Source organism: Cyphellophora attinorum (genome assembly GCF_001299255.1).
Source record: "Cyphellophora attinorum strain CBS 131958 chromosome Unknown Contig1, whole genome shotgun sequence".
Lineage (NCBI taxonomy): Eukaryota > Fungi > Ascomycota > Eurotiomycetes > Chaetothyriales > Cyphellophoraceae > Cyphellophora > Cyphellophora attinorum.
Window position 1 is genome coordinate 368,697 of NW_017253229.1, and position 19,540 is coordinate 388,236.

The window sequence follows — 19,540 nt, forward strand, 5'->3', positions numbered from 1 at the left end:
GCACATCGTCCGGCAAACCTACTCGGCGCCGCTACGCGCCTCGAGTTGAAAATTGGCGCGAGGAACCATGCTATGTCCTAACTCTACGCGTGTCCGACGGGCTCCAAGCTACAATGGACGCCTGGCGCAAGAAGTACTTCCCTGAGCATCTCAACAAGCTGCCCGCCCATCTCATGCTCTTTCACAGCCTACCTCAGGTCCATCTCTCAGGCAAGATCATCCCGTCCCTCAACGATGTTGCCAGCAACCAGGCGCCGTACAGTATAAGAACTGGATGGCCGTTCAAGTTGAAAACCACAGGAGTCGCTGTGAAATGTCACCACCATCCGCGAAGAACGGACTCGGATAGGACCGGTATGCGCTCGGCAACCGGAGATATCCATGAAAAGCTCAAGGCGGACTGGTTCGATTTCTTGAGTGATCAGGATCGGGGCAATATCCGACTGCACTGGACTGTCATAAACAAAGAGCCACGGCAGGAGGTTGTCGAGGAGGCACTCACGGAGCTGAAGAGATGGGACGCGGCACGAGAGGGCCGAAGCCATCTTGTTTCAAAGCGCCCGTTTGTACAAGAGAAAACTTTTCCGGACTTGCCGGACGGGAGAGGTACATATACTGGGACTGCTTTGGGTTTGACACTTTGGCGATACGTCCAGGGGAACTGGGTCGAGCCTAAGAATTTTGATTTCACCGGTGAGGACATACTGCCGGAGTCTGTCGACAAGGTCCGGAAAACTCCATTCAAGAGAGCCTTGGTGCGGAAGCTGCAATTGTAGAAAGCACCTGTTACTAGCTCCGGCGCCGTGGAAGGCTAAACACACAGCCTCCCGCTTCATCGACCCAACGCAACAATCCAGCCGTCCTGGACACAAAAAGGTTGCGGATGAAACAACTCAGCTGTCCATAAAATCGCCCGCAGTCCATCTTACGTTCTGCTGATCAAGAACAAACAGCCCTGGAACACGGCAGTTGATCCCGTGACCGCCACAAATACATTCAAACCTGTCTCAAGACCATAAAGTACGCCACAGACAACACCGACGACCATTGCAGCTGCCATGATGCATGCCATCATTGTGAAGCTTCCGCGATTGCTGAAGCTGGTGCTTATTGCGAGCATTCTCTCGGGCGGAGACTGGTTTGCGAACCGACACACGAACGGGTAGAGCTCTACGAACGGCTTTGATGCTAGACTGAGGTTCTGGTCGTGTAGAACGGCGGTCAGGAACGGATCCACGTCAAATCTCTGGAAGTAGACCGTCTGGAAAGCCGCCGAGGTCTCCAGATCAGGTGCGAATGTCTGCGATAGTCGTCAGATTATGGTCTTGGCTTCAGTCAAGAAGGTGCGAACTTACCGAAGCTGCGTCAACCGTGCCGACCACGACTTCTCGGCTTGTGAGGATCAAGCAGAGCTTAAAGAGGACGTTCCAGGCGAGCCGTTGGGGCAGATAAAGTTTCATCAGACGCGCAAGTAAGCATGGTGACGTCTCTGTCGACGCGACCTGGGTCGTGGCCATGTCGCCACTGAGGGTCCTGGTCCTGTTGAATATCACTCTGACGTTGGCTATATCGAGTGATTGCATGTTTGACGCAGGTGTCCGATGTTATCTGATGGCTGGTCTGCGGTTGAGAAGTGTTATGAGACTGCATTTTGCCTGACACGGTTCGCATGAGCTTTATATCACGCGCAAAGCTAGCGATGGAATCATCGGACTATACAAAGCGTGCCATACTTGCCAGCTCACGATCTTGTGTCGCATTATCCACATTTGTGTGTGTGTGTCTTCCTTACGCTGACTCGCTACTGCCAGGAAGACGGCCTACATCACAGCTGTCTGACGCCTCGAGGCTAACTTACAACTGTGAATTGCGGCGTGGAAGATAGCGACACACATGACGCAAGCGCGGTGGCTTTCGAAAGGGTCTAGGCTCGGTGTCAAGTATTTCCGATCCGACGAGGCAATTCTGGGACGTTGGGCTGGGTTATACACAACTGTGGATTACGCTGGAACGTCCACAGTGCCAGGCTTCCACGATAACCTCGTGACCTTTAAAGACCGCCAGAGACCGAGAGCTCCTCACATTTACTCTGAGGATGTATCCGACCGCGAACGACATCAGAGGGACTTCATCAGCGAGGATCCTCCCACTCCGTTTCAAATTGTCACCCAGAGATTCGAAGGAAGCTGGTAGAGCTTGTTCGTTGTAGCCGGAATATAATGCAGGGCTCTGAGGGAGACAGTCGATTGACAGGTCCGACAGCTGTCGCCAATCAGGCCAGGCTCGAGGCTGAGGGAGAAAAGCTGCCAACCTCGAACAGCGACAATGCTAAGCAATTTGTAACCATGCTGGACGAGTACAATGCGCTTCAAGAGCAGACCAAGTTGGAAAATATGGCAATGCAGAAGGTAACTTTACACCCTTTTCACCGTGCGAAGCCTACGCAAGGACTCTGGTCACACGGGAGACAGAACTTAGCTAATGACTGGGGGCCTTGTGATTGTGTAGGCTTCAGCGTTCTGGAATCCTTTGGAAACTATGTCTGTCGCCGGGCGCAAAGCCCAAAACAACGCTGCTCAGCGTGCGTTTCGTGAGCACAAAGAGCAGCACATCACGGACCTGGAGACAGAGATTGATGAGCTTAGGAAAGCAGGTGAAGCCGCAGGTCAGGACAATGCGTTGCTTAAGGATCAATTGGAACGTCAAGTGGAACGCTTGCGAGTTGAATTGGGGGGAGAACATCGAATGCGAGAATATCGGATGCGTTTAGCATCCACCAGTCAAGGGGAACACTTCGCCAGGGAAAGTGACAGCACACATAAGAGAGCTGCCAACTCTTCCGACGACTTCCAATCTGAGAAAGTCAGTCCACTTCCTCAAAGCAAAGCTGCAGCACGGTCCGTTGGTCAACTCCGCCCAAGCAGTGCCATACAGGCGCCCAATGTGGGAATCAAGCCTAGCTCTGGCCGAGCCAAGCGAGTTGGGCCACTGACGCAAGAAGAGCGCCGTATGGCAAACAAAGTTCGTGACATTGGGGCGTGCTTGCGATGCCAGCGTCTGAGGGAGAGGTGCACAGACTCGAGACCATGCTTGGGGTGTTACAATGCGAAAGAGAAGTGCATAGACAGGACGCTACCGAGGGTATACTGGGGCGCATCAGGCTTCACCCAGCTTGGTGGAGAATTGGACTCTACTTTATTGGACAACAATGCAGTTTTCAACGACGGTGCACAACTCGCCTGCCGGCCCAAATCTGCAGAAAATCGGGCTTCCTCTTCAGATGAATCTATCTCGTCGGAATGGACCCAGTACGATGGGTTGACAGATCCCACGGCTGCTCGAATAGCCTACGTGGCTGGCAAAGTCATCGCCTCCGCGTTTGCAAGCGTTGCCACCCGCTATGGCGCTCAACAAAGCCAGGCAACTGGCGGATCCTGCGCTTCGGGACAGCCCAGAGGTGGGAAGAAGCAGCCTCAGCCAGCTTCGAAAAGGAAGAGCACTCAGAGCCGCGATGATGATTCGGAGGCATCAAATGACGATGGGTCCCCCAAAAAGCGAAAGACAGACCAGAAACGGCGCCAAGAAAGCTCAGCGCCGCCCTTGTTGGCCTGCCCATTTCACAAATTTGACTGCAAGTACTTTGGACCTGATTCGGATGATGAGAAGTACCACGCCTGCGCCAAAGTCCGCTTTACGAACGTGGCTGGGCTCAAACAGCACATGCAGCGAAACCATTGCCTGCCCAAATACTACTGCGTCAACTGCTGTGAAGCCTTCCCTGCAGAGTCACAGTTACATGCGCATATCAGACCACCACGATGTGAGACTTTGGATCCACCACTTTATCCAGATCGAATCACAGCTCAGCTCAGCGAGGCCCTCAGACTCGATGAAAGAGAACCCAAGAACCAGGATTCAAGCCATTACTGGCGCCATGCCTACGATGTCCTCTTTCCGGGAGCTGCTGCGTTGGTGTCTGTGAGTCCGAACTATGAAGGCCCGGACAAAGAGCACACGCTACGCTTCATACGATTTGCTAAAGCCGCGAGGTCCATTATCTTGGCCCGAATAGTACAGGAAGAACAGCGCCTCAACCCGTACGACGGATTGCACACTTCAACGGACAGAATGTCGGAAGAGATCGACTCGATAGTTCTCGACTGGTACTGGAACCACGTGGCTCCCTCAGGCTTGGTTCTCGGTGAATGCATTGGAAGCCATCTCAATCTTATCACGACTGTTCAGGTTCCAGAGGAATACTGGCAAGCGCACTTTATTGGGAGTATCGATTGGGGTGACTTCGACAATGAGGTCAGGAACGAAGTGAGCACTGAGCTCATCAATCAAATTACCGATGAACTCGGCCATGGTTTTGCCGATGGACTCAGTGATGAACTCGACAATGAAGTCGGTGACGGTCCCTGCAATGCCGAATCACAGACAGTGCCTGATGTGGAAAGAAGGATTGTGTCCGATGCCGAGTCAGAAGGCTCTGGTCTTTTGGTGTAGGCGTGATGTGCCAGGCGAAGCGGGCCCACCGATTGATTCCTCTACTGAGTCTTGCAGTTCGCATCCGAGCACCCAGTGGGCGTCTTTGCTGAGGATTAGATGTCAAGCCATGGGAGCGTTCTGTTTTCGATGGTCGATGTTCAACAGGTAGTCAAAGCAAGCAACTGTGGATCCGAGTATGGCGGCTAACGCGTGCCAGTGTAGCTTCCCTATGGCCGATCAAGTACATTTGCCACCTCTGTACAGCTACCGTCAGTGCAGGCGCAACGAAATGGCTTGCACCGGACCAGTGCCTTCCTGAATTGTTGGAGCTGCCTGAGACTTTGGATGTGTTCGGTCAGCGCATTCAGGTCTCCTTCCCTCGACGTGTCCTACCAATATAGGTATTGCGTCGTCGATTTGAAAGCACTTGGTTATGACATGCAGCCACGAATCACGTTACGTGAGGTAGCTTGCAGTGGCAGAGCCTCCGGAACGCACTTCGTATTCTTTGCGTAGAAGAGCAAGCCACACTTGCCGCCACGTGATCTGATTGGCCTGACCCGGAGATCTGGATGAAGGTCTATGCATAAACCTGCAGCCGAGACCTTTATTCACCAGAGGCTAGACCGCGTCGCGGGACATTTGTAGACGAGGTCTCCCAGGTCATGTCGCTGTCCTCGACGATCACCATGGCCTGTGCGGCAAGGTCATCGCACGCACCGGGCGAGGTCGCGATGCTTGGCTTCTGCGGATTTTGACTGACCAACAAGTTCTGCTCTATCACCTGAAGCGATGTGCTGAGCATTTACGGTAGTTGTCGTGTCCTCGCCATCATGGACTCCAGACGAGGCTCAATAGCAATCCCATCGGGGTACAAACGCAGGAAGTCGTCTGCCGCCAACGCACGCTATGCCCGACAGGCTTCTTTGTCGTTGCAGCTTGAGCAGGGCCGACTAGCTGAGCGGTATCCGCGTATGACTGACGCCTCCTCGCCAACGCTGTTTGACAACTACGTGATAGGGCAGAAAATCGAGGGCGGTCCTCCTTTGAAAAGAGCAACGACCGATCTTGGCCCTCTGGAAGAGCACCACTCTGAGCATCGTCCTCAAAAGGTCAATTTGGGAAGCAATCATCCAGGTGACCGATGGAGCGCAAGACGTGCAACGGAGTCGCAAAACATCGTCCGCGTGCCAGGAGCATTTGAAAAGCCTTTTGAGGAGCCCGACCTTGACATGTTGAAGCCGGATCCAGAGCGACAACATTCCACCAAAGCGACAAAGCTTCTGGGGGGTCGCGATGCAGAGCTCGCTCAGATCGAGCTACAGCGAGTCGTGTCAGAAGCCAAGCAAAGTCAGAACGTCTTCACCAGGATATATCGACAACTTCTGGGCAAGGACGTGCTTCGTTATGGAGTTGCGAATGGACTAGGCTTTGCTGCAACTCTCCCGACTGCTCACGCAAGTGCAGTGCTACACCACGTCAATGGTCCGCCCGAAGAGTCTAGCCGATTGTATGTGCTTGAATACAGATACGAAAATCAGGTTCTGGCTAGTTCAACACTCAAGCCGTTCGATCGAGCAGGAAGTCTGAAAGCGTATCTGAATACCACGAAGGCTGCGTGCGACCTTCGAGTCATGTACTCCTGCAACAACGAAGAGGCCGTCAACATGTTGGTTCGAGACTTTGGAATCAACAGTGCGGGCGTTGAGAGCAATGAGAAAAGCTACTCAGCTGGATGCAAATGACCACAACGTCTAGACGGGCCGCTGGCAAGGCTGTCAAGTGGCGGCCCTCGTATGACGCAGGTAGAAACCTCATCTGCAGCGCGTTCGGGCTGGATTTCGGCAAAATACTCGCCGTGGCTCCTTCAGCACAGAACAAGCGCAGGCCAGCGGCCGGAGTCCAGCTCACCGAAAGCAGCCATCGTCAACGAGTGGCTGTGTATATGCAGAGAACGGCCACAACAGTCACTGCAGCAGGCGCGCGAGCATTTCGTTTGGCACCCACAGCAGCAGCTAATGACTCTCTGCCGGCCTTTGCATCATGTCCCACGATACTCATAGCAAGGTATTCCGGCACAAACACCAATGACGTGCTGAGCATGGCAGCTGCTCTATTGTCACTGGACAACATCAGCGCTCCGGATCTGTCCACCGCAATCATCAAAGTGACTCAGGATATCGTGCTGCAAATCACCGAAGGCATCCAACGCCTATGGCATCAACAGGTTCACCTCCTCCACGAACCTCATGCCGAATTAGAGGACCACATCTTCTCCCAGCCCTCAGATCCTAGCCGTGCTCGCGAGATTTGGGCGATGTCTCAACGCTTGCACGAGATCCTGAAACTCCTCAACCGCCACACTAGCCTGATCGAGGATGTGCAGGATGACTTCCGAACCTTCGCAGAGCGCTTCGACTCCGAAGATGATGACGACGAGTGGCTGGACCCGACCCTCGCTACCCTCACCGACCTTTCCGAAGCGATCGACGTTGACTACGTCCAGCCGATGGATCGCATGATGGACTTGATGTACAAATCCGTGACGATCCGAGACTCCCGCCAGTCGCTGGAGTTAAATGCTTCGCTATGGCGATTGAGCTGGATCACGTTCATCTTCCTACCTCTAACGGCACTGAGCGGGTTCTTCGGGATGAATGTCGATACGTTCAACAAAGGAGATCCTAGTATCAAGTGGTATTTTGTTGCCGCTGCACCGTTGTTGGTCCTGGTGGTGGCGTTCTGGTTCAGTGTGAGGACGTTCGCCCCGGCCAGTAAGAGGGCGGACATGGCGATGGAGATTGCGGCTGAGCAAAGTGAGAGGGTAGACGACGGCGCCGACGGTGCTTGGTCGAGCTTTGGCAGCTGGCGGTCGAAGGGAAGCATGCGTGGAGCAGACAGCGAAGGGGGTAGTTGATGACGCATTGGGATATGTACCCATACACGGATTACGAAACGGCTGCGCGAGCGCGAGGACGCATACACGACTTGAACGACTTCACGAGATAGAACAACGACCACATGGGTGAGATATCCACTGTCTGAACGCTCCTTGACATCTATAATTCCTTCTAGATCCTCAGTCCCCACCCTGCACCAAGGTCGTTGCCCTCCCCAAAACCTTGACCAAATGCTGCGTCGCCTCCCCGTCCAGAAACTCCCACACCCGCTCAATCTTGCCTCCGCCATCCTGTTCCGGGCTGCTGTCGAAGAAGAACGTGAAATGCCACTCGTTCCGAACATCTACTCTGCCAGCTTTGCTGTCCGCGTTCCTTCCACTTAGCAGTTGAGCACCTTCTTTGTCTTCTGCGAGTAGGGCTCTGGTCCGCTCACTCAACACGATCCCCCCATCGCAGCGCACGCTGACCATTGCTTTCCCATCCTGTGTCACGCTCTCGATGACTTCCAGCGGCTCCACAGGGAAGGAGGCGAGGATGCCGCTGGAGTACATCTCGCCCAGGCGGGAGACCTGCTGGTCGCGGGTCTGGGGTGGGAAGCCCAATGAGGTGGGGAACATGGTCCAGACACATTTCTCATGGAGGAGAACGACCAGCGTCTGGGAGTCGAGAGCGCGGAAGGTTGAGATTAGGGTGAGGGCTTTGGCGCGAGGTGTGTTTTGGGTTGCCATCTTTTTAAGCGAAGCTGGGAAACCTAGGGATGATCTGTTCTGATGAGTCTGGTTGTTGCGGTTGATCTGGTTGTTGTGCTTTCGATATGGGTCGCTGACTTGTGTGCGACTTCTGATGCGTTATGCTCAAAGACGGGGCGGTGACCATGTATCGAGATGTTTCGATGCCGTGAAGACATGGCTGGTTGATGGCAGACACGACCTACATATATATACGCGTACGAGGTGAGTACCCGGTGTCCATGCTACATCGCCACCTACCTTACCCTACACGTGCACGCGCACACACCTACCTCACTTGCTCAACTCATACTCGAGGTTGCGCACATCGAACATTACCTCATCCCTCAATCTGAACGATATCGAATCAGTCTTTCGGACACGAACCTAAAATTCCACGGCCTTTAGCCAAACCCCGCAGCCAGAGTAGACCCCTGGAACAACATCAATCCGGCGCAAAGTATGTACCTATGCACCTGTTGTACGACACCGATTCCGATAGTCCGGGGAATAGTTGTACCCTGCGGCGTCGGTCGTTGAGCGTGCGAGCCTCGCTGATCTGTCAATCTGAAAAATGAGCTGATGCGCGAAGGGGGACTGGAATAAGGTCTTTGGGTCGGCTTTAGCGGCGTACACTACCATTAGACGGTGTCTCGTTGATCCGGCCACGATCAGCAACGAATCTCGACATGTTGCAATGTGAACACAGACGAGGCATCATCTTGTGGTAATGACGGAGAAGATGAGCCTGAACCATGTGCGGGCAGGTCTCCTTCCTGATTGGGACTTCTATCTGTTTCACGCAACCCTGCGACCTGACGACAGGGCTGCATCGGAGCCTTGTCATCCCAGAAGAGCAACTGAAGCGAGGACTTTTCGACGACGACTGCAAGTGTCGAGCTTCATCCTTGAGCGTTCTACATGTCTGTTGCTGCACCTGCTAGACACGCGTCGTAATCTGTGGTCTTGCAGGCAGTCGCGATGGAGGCTCTACCTCACACCATCTGCCGCAGCTGCCGCACACGCCTCTCCCGCAGCACCACCACATCGACCTCTCGCAGCTTCTCCTCGACCACAACTAAACATGCCATACCCCCAGAGTCACCCAATTACATCGACGTTCCTCAATCCTTCCAACCAACATATATCCCTCCACAACGTCAGAAGGGCTTCATCCCTACTCCCCGCGACATCTTCCCACGAAACCGCCCCTCAAAGGGCTCCCCCGAATTCATCACCCGCCTCACGACTCCTCGCCAGCAAGATGTCTCACTCTCCGATGCATCCACATTACCTCCCACAGTATTATACAAACAGAAGATGGCCGACCTCCGCAAATCCCACCTCGCCACCTCTCTAACCTCACTTGCGCAACGCAAAGCCAGTGCTCTACGAAAAATGGACACCCGCGCCCAATACAAACAATCCCAATCCCAACGCCTACGCACCCAGCGCCCGCGCTCCGACGAACGCCTCACCAACCCTTCCGTCCCCTCCTCCCTCCTTGCGCCCATCCACCACCCCACCACAGCCGAAGCACTCGCTCTCCACGCCCAGAAAGCAGCTAATGTGGCTGAACATGCTCGAAAGCGTTTGAGCGCGCGGACTGATGCTTTGCACACGCTTTATATCAATAGTCGACACTTCATTACCAACGAAAACCAACTCCGCGACCTGGTAACCAAAGAATTCGAGCGCAAGGATTTCCAGGGCATCCCCGGGTTCCCGACGAAGAGCTACTGGGATGGGCTGGGTCCGCCGGATGGGATCAAAGAGATGGTGGACGGACAGTATGTGAATGTGCGGTCGGAAGGAAGTGGCATGGGAGATCTTATGAAAAAGATTACAGAGGGAAAGACTTCGGGAGGCTTGAGCGAGAAGGAGCGGAAGTATAGACGGGATCAGGAGAGGATGAAGCGGGTTGCCGAGAAACTCAGTGGTGGTGCTATGGGCTAGTTCGGGGGCGGAGGGAGTTTTGCACAGCAGTTCTGGTGGCTAGAGATCGGTGGGTTCTAGTTCAGTGAGAATATGTAGAAGAATTTGTATTGTATACTATCACAGTTTACCATGCCCAGGTTCATCCCCTAATTACTACCAGTCCTACCGCACAGCTCTTACACCCAGCCCAACACTCCCCGTCTCAAAAACCTCCACCATCCCAGCCCCCAACGCATCCTCCAGCACCCACTCGAATCTCACCCCACAGAACTTCTTCCACTTCTTCGTCCTTCCGGGCAGGATGTCGCTAAACACGCCTCTTGTGTTCCGGCCTTGAGTCCAGCTGCTAGCACCCTCGCTTGAGTCAATCGCGCCGTCCCAGCGCTCCTTTAGAAGCGACATTGGTGCTTCGCTGTACGGGGATTGAGATAGGAGACTAAGAAGGTGGGTGCGTGAAGAGTGCAGGAGGCGGATGTATGAGCCGATTCCTGGGAGGGAGAGCATCAACTGCGGTCCCATAGCAGGGGTGGAGGAAGTGGAGATGGAATCAGAACGGGCACCAGTCCCACCGAGGTTCTCGAACGCGGCTTCCCCTCCCACAGCGGAGAGGCTGCCAGAAGACGCGCGGGCGATGGCGGCTGTGGATACGATTGCGGAGCGCGTTATCTGGTTGGGGGAAGTGGAGGCGTTGAGATATGCGGATGCGGAGACCAGGAAGCCGGCCCGAGTGAGGACTGTGATGTGGCCTTGTGGAATGGATGCTGATGGAACAAAGAAAATCGCACGCGGAGTTGCTTGAAGGAGGGCGACGAACTGTTTGACCACATGTCGAGGAACGTCGGATGCGTGTAGGGCGGCCACAAGGGAGGAGGTCAGGATGAGGAAGTCGGAGATGCCGCTGATGTCGTTGCTCGGCCGAGGACTTTGATCTTGCGGATCGTGCCGGCGGTGATGAGGTCGTCGATCTGGCGTTCGATTTTAGATGACGCGGCGAGGAGAGAATGGACGTGGGCAAGAGAGACGATGGGCGGGGTGGCCTTTTGATAATTAAGGACTTCGGCGATGCGGGTGCTGTTCATCCCGGCCCGTTCGGGAATCGTGCTGAACATGGTAGTCGTCGCATGGTTGATGGCGCTGGGGACGTCGGTCACGGTGGGGTTGGGAATCACCGATTGCCTTGTACTAGTGGCCACGAGCCTTGGTTGGTCTGCCTTGTCTGAATCGTCATCCTTGAGCGCGTCCGCGAGGGATTTGGTACGCTGTATTGATGGCTTGGTTCGCTGGGAAGTGGAGAATGGGGTGGTCGAATGGCGGCGGAGAGGAGCTGCAGATCCTGGTTTCCGGATTCGTGATGATGCCAGGTACGAAGGCATGCGCTGTTCGGACTATGGTTTCACGACGGTATCTTGTGGCGTATGTGTTGTAGAAAAGAAGATGCAGCTTAGCGAGTCTGTTGATGTTCCCGACGTTGTGGTGGCGATGTTGCCTGATTTAACGCCCGACGCAGACGTCTAGGAAATAGGGAGCTTCGGAGCCCTTAAGGGCCAAACATGATCCGTTCTGGGCACTGCCGTAGGACGAACTTCAACCCCGAATTATTTTGATTTCCGGTTCACTTCCTTCCTATTTCTTGCCTCACAGACGCTGCCATGTGCAACATCAACCCAGCTCGGAAATGTCGTAGACGCTGGACGCGGAAAAGGTACCCGGATCCTGTTCTTGCCAGCTTTTCGACGATGACGGAAGCTCGGTACCAGACCTTGTCTCGGCCACAGGACAACATTACCTGCCACTCAGGAAGGAGCGCGATATCCGCATCCAACTATTCGTGTCCCGCGTCGCATACCTGTCAAGAGGTTTGCCCCTGTTTGCTATTGCCAATGTCCAACTTCCCAGGTCGGACTTATTCGTTACTCGCTCGCATGTCTCTTTCTTTCATCATTATGTCGTTAATGTATATAGCTTCAGCCGATCGGTCCCGATCCCCATGGTTCGATTCTAACCTCGATGGAGGTAACTCAGTGAAAATGACAACGCCACATGAACTGAAGTGGCAAGTTGAGGATGTCAAGGAAGACATCACGTGAAATGTGCCCAGTGACTGCCTTTTCTTGCAAGTGCAGGAACTCAACAAGGCAGGAGCGCCTGTTTGCCTTGTGCCTGCCATTCCTGCTACATTTGATGTGAACGCCTACAAATTCCGATGGAGGCCTCCCTGACCTCTCGATCATCAACAACTCCGCACTCTTTGTCTCATTCATCGACAACATAGCGTTCAAGCACTCCCCAGCACTACATACATCATGACGCTGTTCATTGTGTCGCTATTCTTACCCTACACCGTCAATTTCAGCTCCAAGTATGCCAGCGCGGCAGCTTCACAGCAGACCACACCACCAGAGTCGGACGTCACCACACCAGCCGTTGGCAGACATGATCCAGAAGACAACCCATTCAGCATCTGGCAGGCAGCTCGAAGCATGCCCAAGACTCCCGGTGCCACAACCAGTCTCGAGAATATCTTCCAGCCACACGTCGATCGGTCATTGAGCTCAAACTTGTCCTTCAAGCTGAGAAAGCTATCGTTATCGGCCAATACCTCTGCGTCGAACCTCTCTACCAAGTCAATGCTGCGAGACCCTCATCTGATGCCTCTGCACTCACCTGCAGACGTTAATGCATTGTACCGGAATCAACCCATGTCTAAAGCTCTAGCAGCTCCGCCTCACGACGTACGACATTACAACACCCAGGCAGCCAATGTCTTCAATACAGAATTAGCTAGAGCTCCGAGGCAGATCCAGTCCAGAGTTTCCAGCAACGAGAAGTACACTGAAGATAATTACACTATCGAGCATGCTGGTCAAGGCAACGGTGGACTCTATCACGTCATCGATGCTGTCAGTGACGCCGGTATTCTGGGCGACAAAAGCTGGATCGGTCTACTTGGCATGCCTACGGACTCTCTGGACGATAATCTCAAGTCAGTCATTGCAGAGAATTTGCAAGACGAGCATCATTGCCTGCCAGTCTATGTCCCAGATGGAGACTTCGATGGACACTACGAGCACTTCTGCAAGACCATTCTGTGGCCCATATTCCACTACCAGATTCCTGATCACCCGAAGAGCAAGGCATATCTCGATCATTCATGGATCTACTATGTCAAGGTCAACCAAGCTTTTGCGAGTCGAATCATCAAGAACTACAAGAAGGGAGACACCATCTGGATTCACGACTATCATCTGATGTTGCTGCCTCAGATGCTGAGAGACAAGCTACCCGATGCCAAGATCGGCTTCTTTATGCACACAGCCTTTCCTTCGTCAGAGGTGTTCCGTGTGTTGGCTACCCGAGTCGAGCTCTGCGAAGGCTTACTTGGCACCAACATGATTGGCTTCCAAATCGACGAATACGCTCAGCACTTCCTGCAGACATGCAGCCGCATTTTGAATGTCGAGGCCAATGCTGATGGCGTCTTCCTCGAGGATGGCCGTTTTGTTCACGTTGTCACAACACCCATCGGCATCAACCCAAAGAACCTGGACAAGATGCGAGCTTTGCCTGAAGTCACTGACTGGACCACTCAGATCGCCGAACGCTATGCGGGAAAGCGGATTATAGTCTCTAGGGACAAGCTCGAATCGATTCGTGCATACGCCAGAAAATGTTGTCATACGAGCTGTTCCTAAAACGCTATCCAGACTTCGCCAAAGACACTGTCCTGATCCAGATTGCTACCTCGGGTTGTGAGGACAACGACATCGCCGCCAAGGTCGCCGACGTCGTCACAAGAATCAACGGCACGTGGTCCACTTTGGCCCATCAACCAGTTGTCTACTTGCGACAAGACATCGATCACTCACAGTATCTTGCTCTGCTGGGAGTCGCCGAATGTTTGCTGGTGACTTGTCTGCGAGAAGGAATGAATCTGGCCGTTCACGAGTACATTTATTGTCAAGACGGCAGACTGACTAACAGAAAGTACAATTCTGTCGTGCTCAGCGAGTTCACCGGATCAGCTTCTTTGTTTGGCAAGAACGCTCTGCTGGTCAATCCCTGGCATCACCGAGCCTGTGCTGATGCTATCAAGCAGGCACTGACGATGTGCGATGCCGATAAAAAGACGCGCTGGGACAACATGTACGATGTTGTCATGAAACAAGACGGCACAAAATGGTTCAATGTCTCAATGCAGCAGCTTGACCATGCTTGGACTCATCACTCCGATCGTGATGTCGCCAAGGTTCCTCGGCTCTCCGTTCCCGACCTCGTCTTGCGATACGGCAACTCCAAGCGTCGTCTAATCATACTCGACTATGAGGGCACTTTGGTCTCGTCTACCACGCAGAAGATCATGTTTCCACCCCCAAAGCGGCTCACCGACATCCTCGACGATCTCATGGAAGACCCGAAGAATACAGTCTATGTCATGAGCTCACGCATGCCGGAAGAACTCGAGCAGCTGTTCAAGCTCGTGCCAGGCATCGGGCTTATCGCCGAGGACGGTGCTTTCATCCGGGAAGCTGGCGCAGCTGACGAATGGCTCGAGCTTGCCGATCTTGACCATGTGTCCAAGTGGAAGGAGGGCATCAGAGACATGCTCAAGTACTCAACCGACCGAGTTGAGGGCTCACTTATCCAAGAACGCCATTCATCCCTTGTGTTTGACTATACCGACGCGGACGACATGGTCTCTGCAGTCAAGCACGCCGCCGAATGTGCCAATCACATCAATGAAGCCTGCGCCAACCAACAGGTCCAAGCTCTTCCGATTGACAACGGCATTAGTGTGTCTGGTAGCGACCTGAACAAGTCGACTGCTGCTGCCATGATCGATGAGAATTTGCGCAAGCAGTCAGTCGACGAGGGCGAGCCCGACCTGGATTTCTTATTGGTCATCGGAGACTCTCGTGAAGATGAGTATGTGTTTGAGTGGGCTCAGGAACAGAAGAATCAGGGAATCGTCGAGAACGTGTTTACTGTGACGTTGGGGAGTCGAAATACGTCAGCGGGTGCTACGTTGACCCAGGGCGTGACTGGTGTGGTGAGTGCGCTGAAGAAGCTGGCTGCCACTGCTTGAGCATTCTTACTACAGGGGACCGCAAAGAGAGAGTGTCACGGTATGGGATCCGAGCGTTGCAGCGTCCTGGAGTCGCCACTATAGACTAGACGAGCAGTCCATAGCGTGATACTCCAGTAGAGAAAGACATCGTTATAGATCTGCAATCCCGGTTGCCTTGTTCTCCCGGAACAGTTTAGTGCCTTCTCCAGGTTTGCCTTTCGCTTCCAAGGTTTGCCGACTCCAATTTTGAGCTTGAGCGTTTGGAAGACGACACATGGCTTTGCATAGGTTCTATAATCATAGATAGCAGCATGACACAACTTCCTAGCTTCGCAGCTACACGCGATTGGCAAGCTCGACCGAGAAGACGAGTGGCAGTTAGGTGACACGCATGCTGCACGATGCGAATAGCTTTGCGAACTCACCCTCCCAGCAACTGTGCACGTATTCATCAAGAATGACTACTGATGCCGTCTGACAGCGCGGTCAACCGGGACATAGATCACGAGGAGAGGGTTTTTGGAAGCCGCTCGCGAGATTGCGAGATCTCGTTCGAGATGGTTTTGTCTATTTGTTCTTTGGTAGGTTTCGCTTGATGCTATGGTACCATTCGCCCTTGGTCGTCTTGCTCGAATCCATGGATGTCTGTGCAAAGTCTATTGCTTGTCTTCATGGTTGACACCGATGTTAGGTGCCGCTTGCATTTCGCTCCTTCATACACTTCTGCTCGTTATCGCTCAGCTGCCGTCACTGCCTCTGCTCGCGAGGTCTTCATCATGTCTAAGGAAACGATACTCTGGGTCGGTTAGTCTCGTTCCGACGTCGCACTGGAACATTAGAACTTACCGAGGACACATTCTTCGAGTATTCAGAAGGGGTACATGACGTGGTGCTTGCTCAGAAGGCCGATCGTTCTGATGTACTTGTCGTGCGCAGCTTCTGCCATGAAGTATAGCTCAACTTGGAAGCTGCATCTGGCGATGAGGTCGGCCATGATTCTGTCCTTCGGTAGGAGCGCGCTGACGACTTCACAGCAGATTTCGATGATTCTGTACATCTCCTTCTTGGCTTCTCGTGCTAGGCTGTTGATGAGCTTGATAAGTTGCATCGTCTTCGGAGAATCATGGATCGTCCGGTCGAATATGCGACTCATACTAGTGTCGTAGACTTGATTGGGGGCCCACGGTTTGAGGACACTGTGAGTCTCGAACAGGCGATTGACGTGCTTGTCCAGCTCCGATTCTGTCAGCGGAGTTGGCGGAGTGTAGTCCATGTCAGCGATCATCTGAGCGCGCACCATGTGGAGCGTCATCAGAGCTTCCTCTTTGGAGCAAGCATTTTCGAGGTTTCGGACAGCTGGTTCAATCTTGATGCGCTTTGCAGGAGGCGTCTCTGTGGTGCTGGGAGTAGGCATGAGGGCAGCTAGTGTACAAGGCTTTGGAGTGACAGAGGTACGGTGAGTTGAAAGGGTTTGAAAGGTGCAAAGAGTACTCAGAGGTGGTGAGTGATTTTCAACATGAAGGGACAAGCAAAGCGAACGTGCTCCACAATTTCACAAGGCAGCCACGACCAAACGACCAAACGTGACTGTAACAGTCTCATTTTGGAAGGTGAGCCCGGATTAATCCTGCACTTTCACAAAAGCAACACCACAAATCCGGCCTGGCCACTATTCTAGCAGTTCATGCTAAGGTCATTTTCTACGATTCATCCTTCCACACCTGCCCATTCCGATATCTATCCTCTCGCCGAGTCTCGCTCTGGTGACCGAAGACCAGACGAGACTTCTCACCAGAGCCTGGCGGAATGCTCTGAGTCTACGAGCAAGTCTACCTCGAGTCTCCACCCGGCGGTCCAATACTGACATGAGCTGTGCGCAGGCCTCAAGCATCAAAGCCGGCAGATGCATGTCTTGGAAAATATTCACAAGCACTACCAGAGCTATCTTGGAAGCCCACAAAGATCACAGTGAATCATCTCGGGTGCAACATTGAGACAGTCTCACACGACAGCCAACACCAAACAAAGAAAACTCTTGGCAGCGGTCCTACTGCCTTAGCTTTGTGGTGCCCGTCAGCACGATAAATCATAACTATTGGGCCAGAACCGTTCTTCTTCGGCAAGAAACACTTCTCAACTCTTCCAGCTCCTACAGTATTTGAACCACTTGACTAAACACCAAAGCCGAACCACCTCGTCAATTCTCACTACTCCTCGACAGCATCTTGCAGCCTCACCTACCACCAACTCGCCCAATATGCCACATCAAACCCTCGTCCAAGCTCTCAAGGTCGACCCTCCGAAACGACACGCATGCCTCGGACGACACGGCGAGGACTTGCGTGCAGCTTGTACTCGAGCAGTCCCTCTTCATGACCGAAGAACTGCGCAAGCCCTGCTCCAGCAAGCGTCCACACACCGACTTTCGAGAGGTATCACCACACAAGACTTGCGGGAACCGGCCAGACTACTACTCTGTGATAGACATCGCAATGGCCCTGGCAATCAGGTCGATGCTCTCATCGCTAGATTGCGCCGTCGTTTACCCATCAACATGCTTCCTCCTAACGACCCACTGCGTCAGCCTCAGTACATCAATGCCCGTCCGGTACCTGCGAACCAGGAGGTCCCGCCAGTCGCGCCGCCTCTGCAGCAAGGCCTGGATCATGCTGCCGTCGAGCCTGCTGGTGCTGAGAATGGCGGTCCTGATCCCGCTGTTGCCGAGCCTGCTGTCGCCGAGCCTACTATCGCCGAGCATGCTGACGGTGTGGATACTGACGACGAATTTTTCGTCGTAGAAGTGCAGCCGAACACTCACATCGAGGACGGACCAGACCTGCCTCATGAAGCATTGCCGATGGTAGTCGGTGCTGCAGAGCCACGACCAATCGCAACGGCCTCGATCACTTCATCAGCTATCGCTTGGGCTGCCGCGTACTTGCCTACGAGATTGAGGTCAACTGCAACAGCGATCCCATGGCTAGGAGCAGCAACCCCAGCAGCCGCGCAAGGAATTGCCGCGCAAGATGCTGCAGCGCAGCCACGCCCCATACATCCACCTCTCGTCCAAGGTCAACAAGAGTGTCCTATCTGCTACGAGGACATGTCACAGGCCAGAGATCATGTCCGGCGTTGGCCGCGATGCCACCATGAGTTCCATCGACGATGCATAGCCGAGTGGATGGATACACAGGAAATGGCAGGACAAGAGATGAGTTGTCCCTATTGCAGAACCAGATGGGAACTTGTCGCTGGCGATTTCTAGATGGAGCAAGAGAAATGCTGGGAAGGTGATGCCTGGCTGGACAGGCGTGAATGACTGTGGTAGAAGTTGTTCAGTGGTATGATCATGATCCGGAGGGTCATGCCTTAGGACGAGCAGTCTACCAGCAGAAGATGTGCAGGCCGACCCGCTACAAACAGAGCAAGGTGGAAGGCAGAAGAGGAGAGTACGAAGCTTTCCCAACCAATCCTATTGAACTCCCATCACTTCTCTTGTTTGGGTTTGCCCTTGCCGAAGTAAGACTCTGTATCATCGCTGGGTTGTATCCGACTCTGTACCGTACGTTGATGATGTTCCATGACCGACTCTCGAAGTCTAGAACCCCATTGGTGACCATATCGTTCAATGCCACGGCCAGAGCGGATCGTTGCCAAGTGATATAACATCGTAAGCCATGCCGGCGTAGAAAGAACTGTCGAAGCAGGAGACTCCGAGACCTTCCCGACCGGTTAGTTAGTCAATCAGCTAGGGAAGGTTCTGGTGCCTTACAAGAGAATGATGACGAGCGGGAACAGGACACCAACTTTGTCACCTCCGACAGCGCCTCCGCTAACCAGCCAGAAGACAGCGATTAGAAATTTCCGGCTCAGGAGTGACCAATCGTTGCGAAGGGGTCGATTAGCTCGCAGCCAAGTGAGAAATGTGAAGGACAAGCAACTCCAAACCGAGCCGGTCACCAGCAGCCTATACTGCCGGACATGAGAGTCTGTGACGGCTAAAGCCCACGCACAGAGAGTGGTCTCTACACCGGCGAGGAGCGCTCCTATCACGTAAATGATGAGGCTGATCGAATAGCGCATCTTGACAGAGTGGGAGTGGGGTCGCGAAAGTGGGTGTGGTAGGTGGTGTAAAAACCGTTCGCATGCCTTTTCCTGTGATCTGAAGAGGTCAAATTGCACGTTCTGTAAGTGTGCTGCACAGGTGGCCAAGCATTGTTCTATCACTTTACGTCGATTCCGTGGGATCCTTGCTTTTCATTCTCGTGAGAAACTCCGCCGGCAGACGATCGTCGACAGTCTGAGCGTGGCATTCGGGGTGGACGTCTCCCATCTGCCGTGAGCTTGTTGATCAACGTCGCCATACACACCATCGTGGTACACCATTCTGGGATGACCGTGTATCGTGAACCACCTCC

The 19,540-nt window shown here is 53.6% G+C and overlaps 10 protein-coding genes across 10 annotated transcripts; 6 read left to right on the plus strand and 4 right to left on the minus strand.

Annotated features, from left to right (window-relative positions):
* Nucleotides 1-113: 113 nt before the first annotated feature.
* Nucleotides 114-776, plus strand: AB675_368 (uncharacterized protein; the record flags this gene model as incomplete). Its single annotated transcript, XM_018143763.1, has 1 exon — nucleotides 114-776. The coding sequence occupies one exon, from the start codon at nucleotides 114-116 to the stop codon at nucleotides 774-776; it is 663 nt and encodes a 220-aa protein (XP_018005782.1).
* A 149-nt stretch (nucleotides 777-925) lies between these two features.
* Nucleotides 926-1,517, minus strand: AB675_369 (uncharacterized protein; the record flags this gene model as incomplete). The annotated part of the gene is made up of 2 exons (XM_018143774.1): nucleotides 926-1,300; nucleotides 1,356-1,517. The coding sequence occupies 2 exons, from the start codon at nucleotides 1,515-1,517 to the stop codon at nucleotides 926-928; spliced, it is 537 nt and encodes a 178-aa protein (XP_018005891.1).
* A 1,021-nt stretch (nucleotides 1,518-2,538) lies between these two features.
* On the plus strand, nucleotides 2,539-4,509 carry AB675_370 (uncharacterized protein; the record flags this gene model as incomplete). The annotated part of the gene is made up of 1 exon (XM_018143785.1): nucleotides 2,539-4,509. One exon carries the CDS (start codon nucleotides 2,539-2,541, stop codon nucleotides 4,507-4,509), a length of 1,971 nt encoding a protein of 656 aa, XP_018006038.1.
* Nucleotides 4,510-5,324: 815 nt separating this feature from the next.
* AB675_371 (uncharacterized protein) lies at nucleotides 5,325-7,408 on the plus strand (the record flags this gene model as incomplete). The annotated part of the gene is made up of 2 exons (XM_018143796.1): nucleotides 5,325-6,160; nucleotides 6,250-7,408. 2 exons carry the CDS (start codon nucleotides 5,325-5,327, stop codon nucleotides 7,406-7,408), a joined length of 1,995 nt encoding a protein of 664 aa, XP_018005583.1.
* A 162-nt stretch (nucleotides 7,409-7,570) lies between these two features.
* AB675_372 (uncharacterized protein) lies at nucleotides 7,571-8,119 on the minus strand (the record flags this gene model as incomplete). Its single annotated transcript, XM_018143807.1, has 1 exon — nucleotides 7,571-8,119. The coding sequence occupies one exon, from the start codon at nucleotides 8,117-8,119 to the stop codon at nucleotides 7,571-7,573; it is 549 nt and encodes a 182-aa protein (XP_018005859.1).
* A 981-nt stretch (nucleotides 8,120-9,100) lies between these two features.
* On the plus strand, nucleotides 9,101-10,075 carry AB675_373 (uncharacterized protein; the record flags this gene model as incomplete). Its single annotated transcript, XM_018143817.1, has 1 exon — nucleotides 9,101-10,075. The coding sequence occupies one exon, from the start codon at nucleotides 9,101-9,103 to the stop codon at nucleotides 10,073-10,075; it is 975 nt and encodes a 324-aa protein (XP_018005408.1).
* Nucleotides 10,076-10,219: 144 nt separating this feature from the next.
* AB675_374 (uncharacterized protein) lies at nucleotides 10,220-11,430 on the minus strand (the record flags this gene model as incomplete). Its single annotated transcript, XM_018143828.1, has 2 exons — nucleotides 10,220-10,870; nucleotides 10,981-11,430. The coding sequence occupies 2 exons, from the start codon at nucleotides 11,428-11,430 to the stop codon at nucleotides 10,220-10,222; spliced, it is 1,101 nt and encodes a 366-aa protein (XP_018005672.1).
* A 930-nt stretch (nucleotides 11,431-12,360) lies between these two features.
* AB675_375 (uncharacterized protein) lies at nucleotides 12,361-15,140 on the plus strand (the record flags this gene model as incomplete). Its single annotated transcript, XM_018143838.1, has 2 exons — nucleotides 12,361-13,708; nucleotides 13,762-15,140. The coding sequence occupies 2 exons, from the start codon at nucleotides 12,361-12,363 to the stop codon at nucleotides 15,138-15,140; spliced, it is 2,727 nt and encodes a 908-aa protein (XP_018005956.1).
* Nucleotides 15,141-15,990: 850 nt separating this feature from the next.
* Nucleotides 15,991-16,536, minus strand: AB675_376 (uncharacterized protein; the record flags this gene model as incomplete). The annotated part of the gene is made up of 1 exon (XM_018143849.1): nucleotides 15,991-16,536. The coding sequence occupies one exon, from the start codon at nucleotides 16,534-16,536 to the stop codon at nucleotides 15,991-15,993; it is 546 nt and encodes a 181-aa protein (XP_018005494.1).
* Nucleotides 16,537-17,676: 1,140 nt separating this feature from the next.
* On the plus strand, nucleotides 17,677-18,387 carry AB675_377 (uncharacterized protein; the record flags this gene model as incomplete). The annotated part of the gene is made up of 1 exon (XM_018143860.1): nucleotides 17,677-18,387. One exon carries the CDS (start codon nucleotides 17,677-17,679, stop codon nucleotides 18,385-18,387), a length of 711 nt encoding a protein of 236 aa, XP_018005769.1.
* Between the last annotated feature and the right edge of the window lie 1,153 nt (nucleotides 18,388-19,540).